This window comes from Galeopterus variegatus, unplaced genomic scaffold (genome assembly GCF_000696425.1).
Source record: "Galeopterus variegatus unplaced genomic scaffold, G_variegatus-3.0.2 Scaffold5142, whole genome shotgun sequence".
Classification (NCBI taxonomy): Eukaryota; Metazoa; Chordata; class Mammalia; order Dermoptera; family Cynocephalidae; genus Galeopterus; species Galeopterus variegatus.
In genome coordinates, this window is record NW_007731253.1 from 145,830 (window position 1) to 165,298 (window position 19,469).

Below are 19,469 nucleotides of genomic sequence, written 5' to 3' on the forward strand. Positions count from 1 at the left end.
CAGTGAGCGGCCGGTCTGTATGTGGGATCCGAACCCTCGGCGGGAGTGCCGCCGTGCTTCCCAAGCGGCGCACTGTAGCAGTGCGCCACCGGGCCGGCCCAAAATGCATTATCTTTTTGTTCTTTTTTTTGTGGCTGGCCAGTTTGGAGTTCCGAACCTGTGACCTTGGTGTTATAAGGCTGTGCTTTAACCAACTAAGCCAACCAGCCAGCCCAGCAAAGTTTTGATTGTGCAGTTTAGTGATGTCAGGCTTAATTAAATGAACCATGGAGATAGCTTTTATCTTAAATTACTGTCAGTATAAGAATACCAAATGTGGAATGGAAAAAATGTCTTTATTGTTTATGAACATAGTTTTTTTTAACAATCTTTTCTTTTAATACTTAGAATTCTTAAGAACTCGTGCAAAGTGCTTTTCATCTTGCTTTTTAAGATTATGTTATTAATATAACTGGTTTGTAAAGTTTTGAAATTTCATTACGTTTTTTTGTGGTGAGATGTTCTTGTGCGTATAGTACTCTACTTCACTGTAATTTTAACAATACATTCTCTGAAGTTTAATTTTCCTCAGTTTTCGGAGAGACATATTATTTTTGAGAGTGAAAAGAGAAATCTTGAATGTATAGATATGTATTTTCATACATTTATTTTACATATTTTTCATATATGTTATGTGGTTATATAGGAAAGACGACTTACTGATTTTCAAATATATTATTGTCTTAGTCTGTTTTGTGCTGCTATAGCAGAATACCTGAGACTGGGTGATTTATAAAGAACATAAATTTATTTTCTCACAGTTCTGGAGGCTGGGAATTCCAAGATCAAGGCACCTGAATTTGGTCTGCTGAGAGTTGCTCTCTGCTTTCAAGGAATGCAGAAGAGCAAACTAGCAAGCTAGCCAAATGCTGCCTGAAGCCTCTTATGTGAAATGGCCTTAATCTCATTAATGAGGGAGGAACCCTCATGGCCTAATCACCTCTTAAATACCCCACCTCTAAATACATCACATTGGCGACACCCGAATTTTGGAGGGGACTGCATTCAAACCATAGGAATTATCTACTTAATGCCTAATGTACTGGCTCAGAAAGGCAGGTAGTATATAATATGGTGGTTAATATTGGCTGCTTGGGTTGAAATCCTACTTACATGTCTTACTAGTTGTGTGACTTTGTATACGTTACTTAACTTTTGTGCTTTAGTTTTTTTATTTCTAAGATGAAGGTAATAATAGTACCTGTTTATCATTGTGTAAGGGTTGAGTTAATTACTGTATTTTCTTATAACAGTGACTTGTGATAGTGTATCTTGAAAATTAGTTGCAATTATCATCTCTGTTACTATGATTATTCATCAGTGTAATCATTGTTCAGGTGGAGATATTTTGAATTTGTTACTAGAAGAATTCAGAAATTGCTCCCAAAATATCATTAATGATATGACAGAGTATCTTCATATTTGCTATTTGGAACTTTGGAATCACCAAAATCCTTGGCAAAGGGCTGGTTTAGAATTTCTAAATTTTTAATTCGGTAAAAATTTGATATTTAATTTTAAATTCATAGTTATAGCTGTTTATTATCACTTATTTTTAAAGTTCTGGGTTAAGTACATATTTTTAAAGAATTTTTTTTCTTTAAGCTAAGTTCTGGAAATTTAGATAGCTTTATACTAAGACCAGTACAGTAGCAGTTTTGTTTGCATTTGCCAGGGGAATGGGGATGTTGAATAATTTTTAATTTTGTTTGGGTTTTTGGGGTCTAATTTTAGTTTTAAAGTTGTGGAAGAAAATCTTCACAGCTTTTAGAATTCACTGTGGTAAAGGAAAGGCTATGGTTATACCATAAATTATGTTGAAAAAGTGAGAATTTATTCTCTTTTTCTGAGATTTTGATTATAGTGTTGTTTGTTTTGAAGACCTACTGTATTATTTGGTGGAGATTAAAGAGATTTGTCAGCAGTTTTACCATCATTGAATTTTATTTTTAAATTTTATTTATATTTATTTTTGTGGGGTTACAGTGTGTTGTTTTCAGTACATGCATATACTGCACAATGATTCACTTAGGGTGGATAGTTTTGTCCCCATTAGTTCACCCCTCATCCTCCATCCCACCTTCACCCCTCCCAGTCTCTGGCAACCATTATTCTACTATCTTTTTTTTTTTTTTTTTTTAAACACACAATGATTTTTATTATTATTGCAAAAAGAACTCTTAAAAATGAATTAGAAAAATCTAAGCAGAAATTTGGTGAAGGAAGGACATGAACAGAGTCACACACCCCAAAGAAACACAGGTGTTAGTAAGTACATTCTAAGATCTGGTTGCTGATGGGACGGGGCTGATGTGGTGGGGCTGGCTTCTTTGCTGGCCTGGATGAGGGGCAGGAGTGGGGCTAAGGCCTACCCCGACACAAACCCCTCTGATTTCATTTTTAATTAAACTTACTTTATTTTAACCTTTTAAAATTCACCTTTACTTTGAACATTCAAATCATGAAATAAAATCCCTTTCTTGTTTATAAATGCTTTCTAATGAATATATTGTCATTCTTTCCTATAGATTTTTTTTATAACACAGAAGAGGATGTTTTCAGTAGACATTTATGTCAGGGAAACTAAAGAACTTGCAATATATTGATGACCTTTCATCATGAATTTTTTGTTGTGTTTTGGTTTTTACTTATTTATGAACTGTCTTACAGAAATACTAAAAGTAATCGCCACCCTACTTCGAAATTCTCCCCAGTGTCCAGAGAGCATGGAGGTTCGCAGAGCCTTTCTTTCTGACATGATTAAACTTTTTAATAACAGTAGAGAAAACAGGAGGTAAGCTGCATCGAAAGCATTTATTTGCAGTATTCAAGTCTACTTTCGTATAAGTCCATTTTGTGTTAGAAAAATTGCTTTAAAACTACTGTGAAATGATTTTTCTGTATGTTTTTTCACCAAAGTGTGTAAGTAATGTACCAGACAGTTAAATTAGAGTTTTCAGTACCACACTGTTTAATCGTTTTGAATATATAGATAAATGTGGTTTTTTTTGGTGGGTTTATTTTGTTTTAAGCCTTTACATTTTAGAATTCTTTCAGATGATTTCATTTTCTTCAGTAATTCAGTACTCTCTTGTGATTTTCAGGAGTTTGCTACAGTGCTCTGTGTGGCAAGAGTGGATGCTTTCTCTCTGCTATTTTAATCCTAAGAATTCAGATGAGCAAAAGATAACAGAAATGGTATATGCCATATTCAGAATCCTACTTTATCATGCTGTGAAATATGAGTGGGGCGGCTGGCGTGTTTGGGTAGACACTTTATCAATCACACATTCAAAGGTAAGCTTTATGGAAGTGTGTTTTATTACTTGAAATATTTGTAATTTTGAATTTTACTCATAAAAAATACTTTAAATCAAGGAAAAAAGGCCAGTTATTTTCTGAAAGTGCAGTGAAATGAAAACTAAAAAAGGGAGTCAGTAAAAAAGGAATATAAAGTATTTCCAGCTTTTTCAGAAAAAAAATAATTTTTTTTAATGTCAGCTTTATATGTGTTTAGCTTAAAGTCAAACCTCGTGCAGCATAAAGGAATTTATATCTTCAAGTAAACTGTACACAAATGTGGGCTCTGAATTTTATAGTAGTTTAAGGCTTTTGAACACAAGGTGGTGCACTATATTCAAAGATGAAAAGTTGTTTTAGTAATGTAAGGTGGTCGAGCAAACAGAAAAGCCCTGGCTGATGTTTGCCCTTTGCTCGTGTTATAGCTAGTTAAAAAATTGGCCTGGAAGAGTTGACTGGACTGTTTTTCTTCAAAATTAAGCCAATGTAAATTATTTATGTATAGCTTTTATTTAAAATTTATTATAAAATATTCTAGACTTACAAAAAGGTATAAAGAATACTGTGCCTACCACTGTTTATGAATTTGAGTTCCCCTTCGCAATTGCTTTCAGCTACCCTTCTTTGACTTACCCACCCCACTAACCTAACTTTGGTGTTGTCATTTCCATGTCTTTTCTATACTTTTATTACATGTATTTATAACTATAAACAATATGGAGTTTTAATTTTCATATTTAAACTTAATGCTATCATATATACTAAATTTATTTTTTGTAAATTGCTGTTTTTACTTACTATTCTGTGAGATTTATCTACATCAACCCATGCAATTGTGTTCATTTTCTCAGTTGTATTCCAGTGGTACGATTTTATCCAATTATCAACTGATGAGCATTTTTGTACACATTTTGTAAATATTCAAGAGTTTCTCTGTGTATATATGTATTCCTAGTAGTAGTGAAGTTGCTGACTTGTAAAGTTCAACATTTGCACCTTACAAGATAATGCAAAATTTTTTCCAAAATAGTATATCAGTTTACATTCACATAACTTTATCGCTTGGTATGGCTGTAGTTTTAAAAATTTGTCAATTTGTTGAATTTTAAATGCTTTAGCCCCATAATCTTAGTCTACATTTTCTTGTTGTTTTTCTTTATGTATTCTTGGTCTTAATCCTTTTCTAGCTATGTTGTTTATAAATATCATCTGCCAATTTTTGACTTATCTATTTATTTTTGGATTTGGAGTTTTATGTTTGTGCCTTTTGAGGGAATTCTACATTTCAAATAATTAATGTAGTAAAACTTCTTAGTTTCATTTATTGTGTGTGCTTTTGGTATTTTGTTTAAGAACTCTTTCCTTACTCAGAAGGAATATAATTATATAACTATGTAAATAATTATAAATTGAAGGTAGTTTCATTTATTGTGTGTGCTTTTGGTATTTTGTTTAAGAACTCTTTCCTTACTCAGAAGTAATATAATTATATAACTATGTAAATAATTATAAATTGAAGGAAGAGAGATTTGGTTTATCTTTAAGTATTTTATTGACTATCAAAGTTATTGTTCTGGAATATTTTGTCATTCTATAAGAATACATTGCCATTTCCTAATTATGTTTTTAGGTGTTTGAATAGCTTTTAGTTATTTGAAAATACCTAAGAATTATTCATTCTGCCTCCTATTTCCTCAGTAAGAAGAGGGTGTGCTACTATTATAAGGATTTACAAGGATTTCCAGGGTTGTGCGGATGCTCAACTATTCTGGTTTCTATTGTAGTGGGCTGCTACAATCTGGATTGATTTTCTGCTAAGACTTTTTTGCCCATTACAAAAAGATCATGAGTAAAACAGGGTTGAATTTGGGCCTAACATACATTTGGATTAGATTTTAGAGATATCTGTGGGTATTCTAGGTTAGTAAAGTGCCAAGAATAGAGTAGATTTTCCAAATTTTCCCAAAAGTGTATGTCAGTTAATCTTAGTTTCTTCAAGTTCTTTAGGAAGGATGGCTAGAGGAATATAACCATTAGAATGATAGTTGTTAAAGTGAAGCCTGAAGATCTTGGGGGCACATGAGACCTTTTCAGGGGGTCTATGAAGTCTTTTCCTGGCTACACATCTGTGTGAGGGTGGATTTTCTTCACATACATCAACCAAAATGATATATGCAACAGATTGAATTCAAAACAGATATGAGAATGCAACTCTCTTCAATGAAGTTAGACTTTGAAGAGATTTGCAAAGATATGAAGTAATAGCACTCCTCTCATTATTATTTTTGGTTTTGAAAAAAGTCATTTTCAAGAAATATGTTTATATTAACATGTAATGGATTTATTTACTTTTAAATAAATTACTGTTGTAAAATTTCTAAGTTTTAATTTATAATATTATAGGTAGCAATAGATATAAACAAAAGGTCTTTGGGCACCCCGGTACTTTTTAGGAGTATAAAGGTCCTGAGAATAAAGGTCCTGAGACAAAAATATTTGAGAACTGCTGCCTTAGAAACTCATAGGATATTTAGGGCCAGTAGCCTAGTCTTTTTGCATTTCTACCTACAGAATAAAGCAGTTCAACTAGGTGACATCTCTGGTGCTTTTGAGCTTTTACGAATTTATGACTAAACATTTATATCCAGTTACCAGTGCGTTTGTGTAAGTAATAAAAGTACACAGACTTTGGAGACAGGATAGTCCTGGGTTTAATTTGTGATTTATAGTAATTATTAGCTGTGTAAACTCAGGCAAATTTTTAAACTCTTTTCATCTACCCGTTTCTAAGCTAGAAATGGTAAATGTGATGTGTGTTTGTGTATGTATGTATATGTATATATTTTATATATGGCATATTGTTGAAATCGAGTTAATGACTAATATCACAGACAATAGAATTAAATGCTCACTGACCTTTTCTTTGTTATAGCTTTATCAAAGCCCTATTCGTCCTTTTCTCATTCTTACTGCTAGTACATTAGTTCAGGCTCCAATTACTTCATGTTTTTAGTTAAACACAACTTTTAAAATGAAGAATTAATTACTTCCAAAATGATTTGTGTGGCATAAATACTGTGAAGTGTTGTAGAGGAAAACTGTAACTATGCTACCCAACTTAAGAGCATGCTTTGGTGGTGCTTTCCATCCAACCCCACCCCTCCTCACCCCAAAGATATCACTATTTTGAATTTTGTGTTTATAATTCCCCGCTTAAAAATGTATTCCTAAAAATATTATCTAATTTTGCCTTTAAAAAATTTTTATGAAAATGACGTTATGCTATATGAACCGTTCTGTTACTTATTTTTTTCTACATCAAACGGTTTGTTTCTAGAATTCTTTTTTATCGTTACTTGTAACTTTGGTTCATTCATTTTCACTGCTATGAATAATTCTGGTCTCAAATGCAAAGATTTTAATAGAGTTGTGATATCCAAAGTTTTTGTAACTGTGACACACAGGAAGGAATTTATTGTGACCATGCACACACACACACACACACACACACACACACACACACACACACACGCACACACCTGAAACAGTGGTTCTGTGAAACAATATTCACCCTTACAAAACTTTGGTATGTAGTGATGCATTCTGATGTTTTCTATCCTTTTTTGTTTAAAAAACACTGATAATGCCCCCAATAAGTTGATTCCATGATCTGGCAGCTGAATTATCCTCAAAAAACCATTGCTCTAGCAAATACAACTAGGAGTAGAATTCCTTAGTCCTGAGTAATGTTCCACCCTTTAACCCTTGATATAGTTAGACTTTTATTTTTCATGGTTTTGTCTTTTGCCTACTTTTTTACTAGGTTTTTCTTTTTCTTCATGATTTGTTGTTCTTTACACACACCCAGATTACTTCTAATCTAGATGTTTCTAATAGTCTCTTACCTTAGGTGTTATTTTCCTATGTATTCATTAAGCTAAAAATAACACATGATGTTGCTCCCCTTCATAAACATGAATGGGCATTGGAAAGGGCTCTCTCCAGGGTCACCTAGGGCAACCTATACAAGCAACAGGCTGTGTACACTACCCGAAAGGCTGCTGTATGCAGCTGTTGCATACCGGTCCCCTTCAAAGAAAGGAACACGGTCCTTTCTCGTTATCTCTTTAGTCAGTCTGTCTGTCTCTCTCTCTTCTTCTCTCTTCTTCTCTTTCCCCTTTCTCTCTTTTGTCTCTTTCTCTCTTCTCTCTCCACAGCCTCCAACTAATCAATCAATTCCCTCTACCTCTCACCCTAGCTGTTAGTGTTGACTCTGGGTACCTGGTACAGTCTGTGACCTCTGTCAACACCTAGCTAACTCTCTCCCTCTGCCTGTCTTATCTCATTTTCTTTTTTAGCTACCATCTTCCTCTCTTCCATCCTTCTCTTTTTCTTTGTCCTTCCCTCCAATATCTTCACCCATTCTGTGCCCTCTGCTCTCTCTCTCCCCCATCCAATTTCTGTTTTTCCCTGTTTGTTCCTCCCTTAGTGAATCTGTATGTCTGTATTTGTTTTGTCTGTTTTCTATCTCCCCCTCTCTCTCTTCGTTGGTCAGATAATAGGTTGGTTTCTTTCAGTCGATCTCAATCATTCTGTGTCTAGGTCTCACCAGTTGCCTACTTCTTTTCTTCCTCTTTACACCTTTATCTTTCCTTTTTCTTTTATTCCTTTTTTTTTTTTTTTTGGCAGGTGGCCTGTATGGGGACCTGAACCCTTGATCTCGGTGTTTCTTTTATTCCTTTACTCCTTTTTGTTCTTTTTATCTTCTTCTATATGAGTACCTTCTAGTCAGTATAAAAGATTGAAGGATGAATTGGGGTCATGTCTTATCCTGAAAGAAGTTACTTTCTAATATGGGAGATAATATATGTACAAAGATAACTAAAATACAAGGTTGAAAGCAATAAATGCCACAGAAGAGATATGCACAGTGAAAGGAGAGACAGCTTTCACCTGAGGGCACCTGATAAGTTTGTGGGATAGATGTCATTGCCAACAACATTGAAAAGTAAGTAAGATTTAGGCATGTAGAGATTGGGGTGACGGGAATCATTGGTAGAGGAATCAGAATAAGCAGAGGTACAGAGATGGTGTCACTGAGGGAAAAAAAGCAAGGTGAATTGCTTGGTTTGCTCGGGGGTGTGTGGCCTATATGAAGAAGAGCAGTAATATGTAATATAGCAAATGTGAACTGGCATTTAATCATGTATGATCCTATAGTATTTCTCATATTCTTGGTTAAAAGTGAGTTCTTCTGGGTCGGCCCGGTGGCGCACTGCTACAGTGCGCCGCTTGGGAGCGTGGCGGCGCTCCCGCTGAGGGTTCGGATCCCACATACAGACCGGTTCCCGCTCACTGGCTGAGCGAGGTGCGGGTGCGACACTGAGGGTTGCGATCCCGTGGCCGGTCCTGGTCCGGTACGGGCGCGACACTGAGGGTTGCGATCCGTTGCCAGACACGAAAAAAGACAAAAAGGAAAAAAAAAAAGTGAGTTCTTCTCTTGTGTCTTGTCTGCTAAATTGTAAGCTCTTATTAGCTGAGATGGGAGATTTTATACTTCGTCACATTTCCCATAGAACTATATATGCCTAGTACTGAGTATCTGGCAATTGAACCTTAAACATTTGGTGCAGGAAGAAGGAAGAACTACACCATTATTGTTTAGGGTTGTTTGGTTCAACTGTCATGAGGCACCATGCCACTCTGTGTGTTCTTAACACTTCAATCTTCCTCTCTTCCGTGAGCCATAAAATAGCTGCAGTAGCTATCCATTAAAGTACCTATGCCATAATTACTCAGTGTGATTTGAGGATCACCTCATCAGAGTAAGTTGGGGAATGTATTTTATTACAGTTTTCTGGGCTCCACAGTAGAATCTTAATCTTGTGGAGAGGTTCCTAGAAATCTGTATTTTTAAATAAGCTCTTATGCACTCTAAATTTTGAGTATTCCTTTGAATATACAGGAAATTATTTTTGCTAACTTTGATAAAATTCTTCCCTTCTTACCTTCACACTAAGCTGATAATATAGTATACTCTTTAGAATGCATCATGGAGATAGGAGGATTCTAAATAAATTAAATGTGGACCTGGTTTATGATCTCTTTATATATATATATATATATAAAATAAAGGAAAACCTTTTTGTGTGTGTTTCTGAGCATGTGTTATGGTGCAGAGCATGTTAAAAAAATATAAACTACTGTTGTTATGTGTCTGAAATCAGTATTTTTTTTGGCTCAACTTATATAGAACAAACCCAAAGTAGGGTTTAAGGGGTGTGTGTGTGTTTAAGTGTGTGTGTAGTTTTTTTTTAGTTTATATTTTTCTTTACTCCAGTAACTTATGGTTTTAAACAGATCTTAACATCTTTGCAAAGAAAATAGTTGCTTCAAGGAGAGGCCCTCTTGTGCCTACTTTTTGCCAAGAACCCATCTTTGACTCAAACTTTAGGTTTACATTTATAAAGGGGAATAAATGCTGACTAAGTTAATTGTGGAGTGCTTTTAACTGAGTAAAACTAGACCTATCACTTTTTGCTGTGAAAGTATGCTTTAAAAATGAATGCTAAAGCATTACTTAACTCTATGAGAGGGAAACAAAAAATTTGAAGTTATAAATTGGTTCTTGAAGTTTTCTCTTTTAGTGTTTCATACATGCCTTTTAGTTTTATTTCTTTGTGTAGATTTTCTTCATTGATTAAAAGGCTTTTCTCTTTCATAAGATTTATACAACATAATTTATTTGAAGACCTATGCCCTTTAAAATTTTTTTTTAAATCTTGGCATTTATTTTTAAAATAAAATGAGCAACTTATGCTCTAAAGCACTTAAAAATCAATATGTAATAAAGTTTAGGATAGAGCTGAAGTGATTCAGTAAGTAGGTGAACAATTTGTAGCATGGTGTTAAAAATGTGGTTGGAATTGTAATCTAATTTTCTTTCTCTAAAAATATTCATTCTAAAGCATTTAAAATACTTTTATGCAGATGGTATTGAAGTGATGCTTATTTTTTCCTTTTTGCAGTCATTTTGAATCTCAATATCACAAATTTATAATATGGTTCTTGATAAAGAAGTGATATGTAAAGAACTAATGTTGTAGAATTGGATAGCTTTTGCAGAGTTACATCAGGATACATGCAGCTACTATAAAAAGCCAAAGAAACTCAATTGCAGTTTTATTGTCCAGCTTGATAGATTTCCTGTCACCTTTTTAGCAGTGATGCTGTTTGTCATTGTATGCCTCTCCAAAAGCTGAGTGAAGTAAGTTTTAAAAGCAGTAATAAGCTCTTCTAGTGTAACTGCACTATGTTGGTTACTTTGGTGTCAGTATTTCAAATATGTACCTAGTAACCTTTGTAATCTCATTGTCTTGTTTGTTGTCTAGGTTTTTATCTTTATCTTTTTTTCCCCCTTGCTTCAAATTGAATACTATTGTTACCAAATTAGGCTTTTGGGTCTTAAAGTTATGGAAATAACTTGCAGTAAAGCAAGCAATGCTTTATTAAAAGAAGAGATAGACTTATGCATAAGGGAGGTAGCTACAGGGAAGCTAGCTCCCTGAGGGGAGCTGTTTAGGGTCCTTTATAAAGCGAGGGCACAACGGGTGCAGACCATTGTCAACATTCTGCGCTTTTGGAGGTGGTCCATTCTGTTCTTCCTGGTTGTGTCATGGGCACATGCTCAATTAGGGCTTTCGTCCTTGTGCCTGCTTAGTAGATCCAAGACGATGGTGTTGCTCATTATTGCTAACGCAGAAGGGTCATTGTAGAGGTCACTTTGAAGTTTTGTGCGCATGTGAGAGATGGGCTAACTACCTAGAGGAAGTTGGGGAAGGGTTTTTGCAACTCAGTAAATATCTGTTTCTCTGTTATCTCAGTTTATCTTATCAGAGCAGTTATGCCCAACTGGTCTCTTTCAGTTACTTTTATCAGGGCCATGGGGTAATTATGGGCCCTAGAGGTCTTATGACTGAGGAGAGGAAAAGAAACAAAATGTCCTTTGCAGGGGAAATGGAGTCAGTTTGGTTCACAGGCCTAGATCTATCCTGTCTCAGTATATTTAAGAGTACTTAAATAATACTGTTTTTATTTGGTATGCTAAACTGCTTCTAGTATTTAATTAAAATTTAAATTAAGCAATTAAACGTCCAGATTATGAGAACTGTCTAAAAGCATTCTTTTTCTAAACAAATAAAATTAAAACCTTTAGATGCTGTATTTTGTGTAGACCCATATTGCCATAATGTAAAATGGGTCCATGACTTAAATTAACAAACAAGTAAAAGTTAGTCACACTTAAGTTAAAAATATAATGTGAATTAGATTTCCCCCAAGATAATGAATTTGGGTAAAGTACTTAATTATCTTGGATTTTTTAAATATCTGTGATTTTACTTACTATTAACAATTTTATGAAATGACTTAAGTATAAATTTAAGTCACTTTATACAAGAAGAAAGTACCATTTAGATTGGGTAAAAAGCATTTGGTCAGTTTTTCTACGAATTCTCTAAGTGGTTTCTTAAAAGTATTTTTAAAAATCACAAGATGCAAACTGGCATATATATATATGTGTGTGTATTTGTGTGTTTATGATGGCTATATGATAAGATTGAAAGTTACCTATTTTAAGAAATTTGAAAAGTTACAAAATTTCCATATTCCCATGTATTTTATAGTTAATTACTAAAGTATTCTTGGCTTGAACAGTTTTAAAATCAAATAGCATTTGTTATTTTTTAATTTTAATTTTTTATTTTATTTTACTTTATTTTATTTTTTTGACCAGTAAGGGGATCGTAACCTTCAGCAGTGTGGTCTGCAACACGCTCAGCCAGTGAGCTCACTGGCCATCCCTATATAGGATATGAACCTGTGGCCTCGGCGCTACGAGCGCTGCACTCTCCCGAGCCATGAGGCCAGCCCAACATTTGTTATTTTTTAAAAAATTTTTAAACAATAGGTGTTTATTGCAGGGAATTTGGAACCCAGTAGAAACTCTTACACACGAAAAGCAAAAATCCTCCATTATGTATCAGTTAGTATTAATGTTTTGGTGCAATATTGTCCAGTCTTCTATACATAATATGCACATGCCTATAATTATTTTCTTATAAAAATGTGATCATATTTATGCTATTTTACAATCTTATTTAATGATACATTTAAGTGAATTTTAATAGCTGCATATTATCAGGTATATATAATTAATATTATTATAGAGAAGTAAACTTAAGAGCAAAAGCTTCAGCTTTAATGGAACACCTGAATGCTGTCAGATTATTTATGATTGTGTAAATTATTTAAGTTTACTTTTCATTTGTTGCCATTCTCCAAAATTTATTTGTGGAAATGATATATATGTATTTTGTTTTGTAAAGATGACCACTAAAGGGATCTTAACCCTTGACTTGGTGCTGTCAGCACCACGCTCTTCCAAGTGAGCTAACCAGCCATCCCTATGTAGGGATCCAAACCCTTGGCCTTGGTGTTATCAGCACCACACTCTCCCAAGTGAGCCAAGGGCTAGCCTCTGGAAATATTTTAAAAATTGATTTTTATTGTAATGTATTACATATACACCATACTGTAACTCTCTCTTATCCTTGAGCACTGATGAGCCTGCTTTTCTGTACATTTTGTAAGATAAATTCCTATAAGTGGAATTTCCAGAAGAAGGAGTCTGAATGTTTTAAAAAGTTTTAGTAGATATTGCTAAATAGCTCTTTAAAGATGTGTATCAGTTTATACCTGAGATTTGCATGAGAGCATCTGTTTAGACTGTTCTTAAGAAAATAAAAATTGATCAAGATGACTTTTTTTAAAAAAGAAAAGATTAGTAATTCATTTACTGTGATATTAATTTACATCACTGTTCTTCCTATCTTTATAAAATGAGGATAATAGCACCAGTGTTTTAGAGTTGCTCTTAAGTATGTCAATAATGCCAGATGCTTAAAACAGCCTACAATAAGCGTTCAATATATCTCAGCTATGTATTGCTGCAAGTATTTAAAAGAAATATATATCCAGAATTGCCTACCAAAATGAGCTTAACTGAGTGTATTTTTAAGCATATTGTGGAACTGAGGAACAATTATTGACTACACAGACATGCTGGTACTTAAAGAATGTTTGAGTGCATAGTATTTTTTCTTTTAAATAAATTCTAGAAAGTTTCCATGTGTTAGTGTGGTATTTATAGAGATTAAGAAAATACTAAGTGGTTGGAAGGCTTCTGTTTAAATTATATCCCTGTTGTGGTATTAATATGAAAGTGTTGCTCGAAAATTATTTCACGAAAGAAGAAAGTCTGGTTTTTATATTTACTATGGTTGCTTACTTAAAAATGTGAACCTTAGAGCAAAACTTGCAACTTTGATGTTATAGGGGAGGGAAGAAAACTTTTCTTCCCACCATCTCAGGTTCATTGGTTGGGCCCCTGTAAATTAGACTCACAAAAGACATATTAACAAGACAAAAACATACAATTTTTTAATGAAAGTTTTATGTGACACAAGAGCCTTCATAAGGAAATGAAGACCAGAAGAAATGGCTAAATCTGAGTCTTTTTATACTAGGTTAGACAAAAGGGAAAGTTGTGATAAAATATGATAGGACAAAGGGGTGTGTACTAAGAGTTGTAAGTAAACCGGGGGAAACTTAACAAGGCCTATTTATTCAGATTCCTCTCCATGTCCCCTGTCTTTGGAAATAAGGTTATTCCTTTCTCATTGGTATAGAGAAGGCACCTCACAGGAGGGTCCTATGACCTGCTTTAGGGGAGAAGGGTGGTGAAGTTCAGAGAGTTCTTTCTGCACCTGCCTTTCCTCAACTTAATGTATTTAATATGCCAAGGCACTGTATTTTAGGGTAGTGTGTTCCGAACCCTGTCAACAACAAACAAACAAAAACCTTTGTGGCCAACACCAAATTAATACCGTAAGCAAAGTCAAAAGGCAAATGACCAATTCAGAAAAACTGTTTAGAACCAAAGTAAAGATAACATTCCTAATATATAAATGCTCTTAGAAATTTATAGGAAAAGAAAACATGATAGAAAAATGTACAGAGGACATGCTCATATGACCCACAGAAAATGAGTAGAAAGTACCTCAGATATATAAAAAGATGCTGAACCTACTACTCATTGTAAGAGGATTGCAAATTAAAACTATCCTGAAACAATTCACCAAAATATATTAAGTGAAAAAAGAAAGTGAGGAATAGTGTGTAGAGTGGGAATATATGAGTGGGAAATAAGTGGGAAAATAAGAATTTATATTTGTATATATATGCAGAAAAAGTACCCTGGAAGTATCCATAAGGTATTAATAACTGGTTGCCCAATTTTTGCAGGGTTTTTTGAAGGTGAAGGTCAGTGGTAGGAGGGAGACTTCTGTGCTGTGTATACTGTTTTATATGTGAACCATGTGAATATATCTATTCAAAGTATTTTTTTTAAAGTTCATTACATGAATGAATGTTTATTGTGTATATCACTTGTTTTCCTTGCAGGATTGTTTCCCTTTGCTATTGAACTTTTATAGCATTGTTTTCATAATTTATTCTCTTAGGTAGTTTTCTTGGGATAGCACAGGACTTATACTTGATATCTTTCCAGTCATGGTCTGTTAGGATAGCATTTAGGTTTGAACCAGACTAGCTAGATTTGTAACCAAGGTGCTTTGCATAAAATAGAAATGAGATTCTACTATTATATCAGTTATCTTATGCCATTGTTGTTGCAAGATATTGCATCAGTCTGTATAAAAGATCACGTGTGTAGTGGTAATCATTTTTACCTGTGTTCATTGATACCTCAAAAGGGAAGATTCATCTGTTTTTGAAAATGTTTCTTATTTATCAATTGTGGAAAAGGTTGGTAACCTAAGAATAGAGGTTAGTATATCATATTTAACTGGTATTTTCATATGAAAATAACATACAATGAGAAAGATTCATTTGCTTAAAAACAGTCAGTTGCTAGACATTGCCTAACATTTAAAAAAGTAAATTTTTATAGGTTAAACATTTTTATATGTGGATTGAAAAGATAATATTAATCTTTTAATGTATTGCATTCATCTTTTATCTCCTAATTAGTAAATTTGAGTACCAATTAATTTGAAGTAATGACAGAAGAAATGTAGTTATTAGCTCATAAGTGTCTTTAACTAGTAGTTTATAGAAGTGCTTTTCAGACATTACAAACAGCTATAGATTAGCTATCAAATGATTGTGAAGATTAATTACCAGCCTTTTAGCTGGGTAATTTAGAACAATATCTGGTAATTAATTGGGAATTATCAGTTTTAAAGTCACAAATATCTTAAGGAAAACACCATCAAAAAAGATAATAACAGTGACAATAGTTCAATTGCCATTTAGCTTTTAGACTATTTGAGTAAATTAAAGGAAAATTTAAAAACCAACCAATTTCAGAATTTTAAAAGCATTTCAAATTCTGAAGGTAAATGCTTTTCAACCTATGATTTTATACTTAATCCGACTATTTCTCAAGTACGAAGGTAGAATAAATACACTTTCAGATACTCTATGTCTCAAAAATTTAGTTCACATGCACCCTTTCTCAAGAAGGCACTGGAAAATGGAGGATTGTAGAGAAAGAGAGAATAAAACAGAAAGTAAAATATATGATATCAGAAATAGGAGAGACAGCACAGAAGAGATGAAGGAGATCTCCAGGACTATAGTGAAGGGAGATCCCAGGATGGCAGTTACATAGTAGACACAGATGATAGTCCGTCTAGATTGGAGCAGTTTGACTCAACAGAGAGATATGGGGAAACGGAGCTATTAATGCCAGCTGCCTTTATAACTTTTTTTTTTTAAACCTGAGGACAAATTACCGACATTATGAGGTGAGACCATATTCATATGAGTACTTGGGTTGTCTTGATCATGTGCTGATTAAGTTCCTGCTCTCCCTGAGTCACCTGAGGATTCTCACTTCAGCCCTCAAAAAATGTGCTCTGCTTTGACCCACTTCTGAGGGTAGAGATTAACACTGGTGAGCTTAGAACTGAAAAATATAGTCTGCTTCCCAGAGTTTATTCATGCCAGATACCCACTATTTGGCTCACACTACTTCTGATAGATGCGCCAGTTCTCCTGCCCTCTGTATCCGTATTGCCCAGTATTTCCTAAGTGACTTTGCTTGTAGACTTCCCACAGATAGCTTTATATATCTCTGACAGAAGCTGAAGCTGCTCTGCCTTCTATACCTCTCAGAGAAGCTGAAGCTGTGCTGCAACTCACAGATTATATATCTTGTCTTCCTTTAGTTAGTTGTGGCAATGTTGCCCTTTCTTTTTACAGCTGGCTGGGTTTGTGCTAGACTTAGTTTTTCAAACCAAACGTAATAGGTATGTTTACTACATAGGTGGTAAAACTATCAAAAATCAAGTAGTAAACAATGAAGTGTTAGGATAGTGATTTTCTTCTGATGGAAATGGGGTGGTTAGAGAGTACGGGTCGGGAGGGCCATGGAGAATTGTGAGGCACTGGTAATATTCTAGTTCTTGTCATGGGTGGTGGGTTCATGGGATTAAGAAAGAAGTATTGTTCTTTACTGTGTACATATAAATTGTATATACTTACGTTTATTGATATGTTTTATAATAAAAATTCTAAAAACTTTAAATTTTGAGAAAATCAAAGCAAATGATTATTGAAAACTAAACTTATTCTATAATGCAGGCTGTCCTAGAAATATATCACCACGAGGTTGGCAGTACATAACTTGCTTTCCTTAGATAATGATAACTGTTTTATCACTGCAGAAATGATTTCTCTAAAGTTGGTTCTCCAAACAATAGACTAAGTGATCCTTTTAAATTGGAAATCAGATTGTGTCTTCCCTCGACTCATAATTCTCAAATGGCTGCCTCAGAATAGAATTCAAAGTCTTTAACACAGTCTATAATGCTGTGCAGTCATAACCTAGCCAGTGGCTACATCTCTGACCTCATCTTCTTCAGTTCGTAGTCCACTGGTTTACTGGTATTCCTTAAACTAACCAAGCTTATTTTCACTCCAGGGCCTTTGCAGTTATCTGTCCTTCTCTCAGCCTGGACTGTTCCTTTTCACATACTTGCCCTCTCTTTTATTCTTTTCTTTGTTCAAATATAACAGAGAGGCCTTCCCCAGTTACTCTAGTAAAATACACCCTCCCACATAGACTTCCACTGCAGTTATTCTCTATGTCCTTTTTTCTTTCCCTAAAAAGCACTTATTACTACTTGACAGTATCTTACATATTTGTGTATTTGTTTTCTGTCTCCTCCATTAGAATATAAGCTCCATGAAGGCAGGAACGTTGTGTTGTTCATCACCCAGTGCCTGGCATGCTGTAGATGTTCAGTAAATTTTTGTTGAATGAATATGAGGAATTGGTCAATTAAAATAAAGAACCCATTTCAAAGAAAATATTAACATTATGGGTATAAAAGAAATTGATATTTTAAAGATATTATTGTATCATTTTACTTTTTAGTGTGGAATATATACATTTCTTTTTGAAATATTAAAAAAGTTTCAGATATTTATAACTGAAATATTTACAATTATGAAAAATACTTACAAATATTTACAATTATGAAAATGTTTATTCCCTAAACATTTTTATTTTTAACTTATATCACATTATGGCATGAATTTTCTGTATATGTCATGAGGAAAGGCTAGTTAATATCTATAGAAGGAAATTTTTGTATTGTGTATTATTTATACTTTTACCTTTTACCCATGTGTGCTTCAAAAACACCTGTGGATTTTTGGGCATGAAAAATTAGCATTTGTTCTTTTGTTATCATCTCTTACTATCCTCCCATACTAGGCTCAATAAAGATTTATTGAATGAATGTTCAATTTACTATATGAGTTATAATGATGTAAATCACAGGAACAAACAATTTTAGCATTAGTGAGTTATAATTATGCTTATACTTTCTGCATATGTTGTACTTTTCCTTGCATTTTTGGGGGGTGGGTGGATGGTGAGAGAGCATTCTCATGGAAACAGCAGTGGAAATCACATAATGGTGGCTGTAAAATAATAGTCCTTGAAGAGATTTTAAAAATTATAAATCCTGTGACATTAACAGTCACAGAACTCTCTTTTTTATTTTTTCTCTATTTACTTTTTTTCACTTACTTGGGTAGAAGGCAAAGCATGATATGGGAAGTTCACAGTGCCAGATACACAGTAGTCATTCACATATAGGTGGTATGAATAAATGCATGATGGATTAATTGGAACTTTCAGGCAATTTGTGACCAGTTCAAACTTTGAAAATTATGGTGTACTTTTGGGGAAGAGTTGGAATTTTTTCCATTGCTAAAAGAATTTGTATTCTTTAGCTTGTTAAGAAAAAGGTTTTGTAGCTTAATAGATACATGGAAAGCTGCTATACTTGTGAGCATAATTAATTGATATTTTTAATCTCTCTTGAGGACAAATGGGGGAAAATGGGTTTTCATTGCACCTGAAACAATGTAATATCCAGTGTCTCACTGATACATACTTAGGTCCTGGTACAAGTTATAGAGAACCAATAGAATATTTTTTTCCTATGCATCTTTAAGAAAGGCTAAATAATTATGTTCTTGTAGTTGCATGCCATGCTACCTGTTAGCATTAAAATTGGCTGTAGTTTTTCTTGAACATTTATATTTTTGTGACAGTTACATTTATCATTTTACCAAAATAAGGATATTATAGGAAAATTGTTTTGTTGCATTATAAAAACTACATATTTGAAAAATTGTTGAAAATACTTTAATTTTATATTCTGTATTGTGTTCATTTCCATGCGTATTTTAACTGATTGTATATTTTTCATCCAGGTCACCTTTGAAATACACAAAGAAAACCTTGCCAATATATTTAGGGAACAGCAGGGAAAAGTTGATGAAGACATAGGGCTGTGTTCTTCAAGTCCAGTTCAAGCAGTCTCTGGCATTAGCAGGGATGTTAATGTTTCAGAAGGGTCTCAGCAGTCAGATATGAAGGATTCTCCTGTTTGTCCTCATTTCACCAGAAATAGTGATGAAAACTCAAGTATTGAGAAGGCAAGTTCAGTAGAATCTGCGTCCAATAT

At 33.9% G+C, this 19,469-nt stretch overlaps 1 protein-coding gene across 1 annotated transcript in view; it reads left to right on the forward strand.

Annotated features, from left to right (window-relative positions):
- The window catches only part of LOC103604436 (lipopolysaccharide-responsive and beige-like anchor protein), a gene marked incomplete at its 3' end in the record, with an annotated part of 161,417 nt that extends 141,953 nt beyond the window's left edge, over positions 1 to 19,464 (forward strand). Inside the window, exons 20-22 of the mRNA XM_008588988.1 lie at positions 2,710 to 2,833; positions 3,144 to 3,336; positions 19,216 to 19,464. Of these exons, the coding sequence (XP_008587210.1) occupies positions 2,710 to 2,833; positions 3,144 to 3,336; positions 19,216 to 19,464 (566 nt within the window). The remainder of the gene's footprint in view (positions 1 to 2,709; positions 2,834 to 3,143; positions 3,337 to 19,215) is intronic.
- Between the last annotated feature and the right edge of the window lie 5 nt (positions 19,465 to 19,469).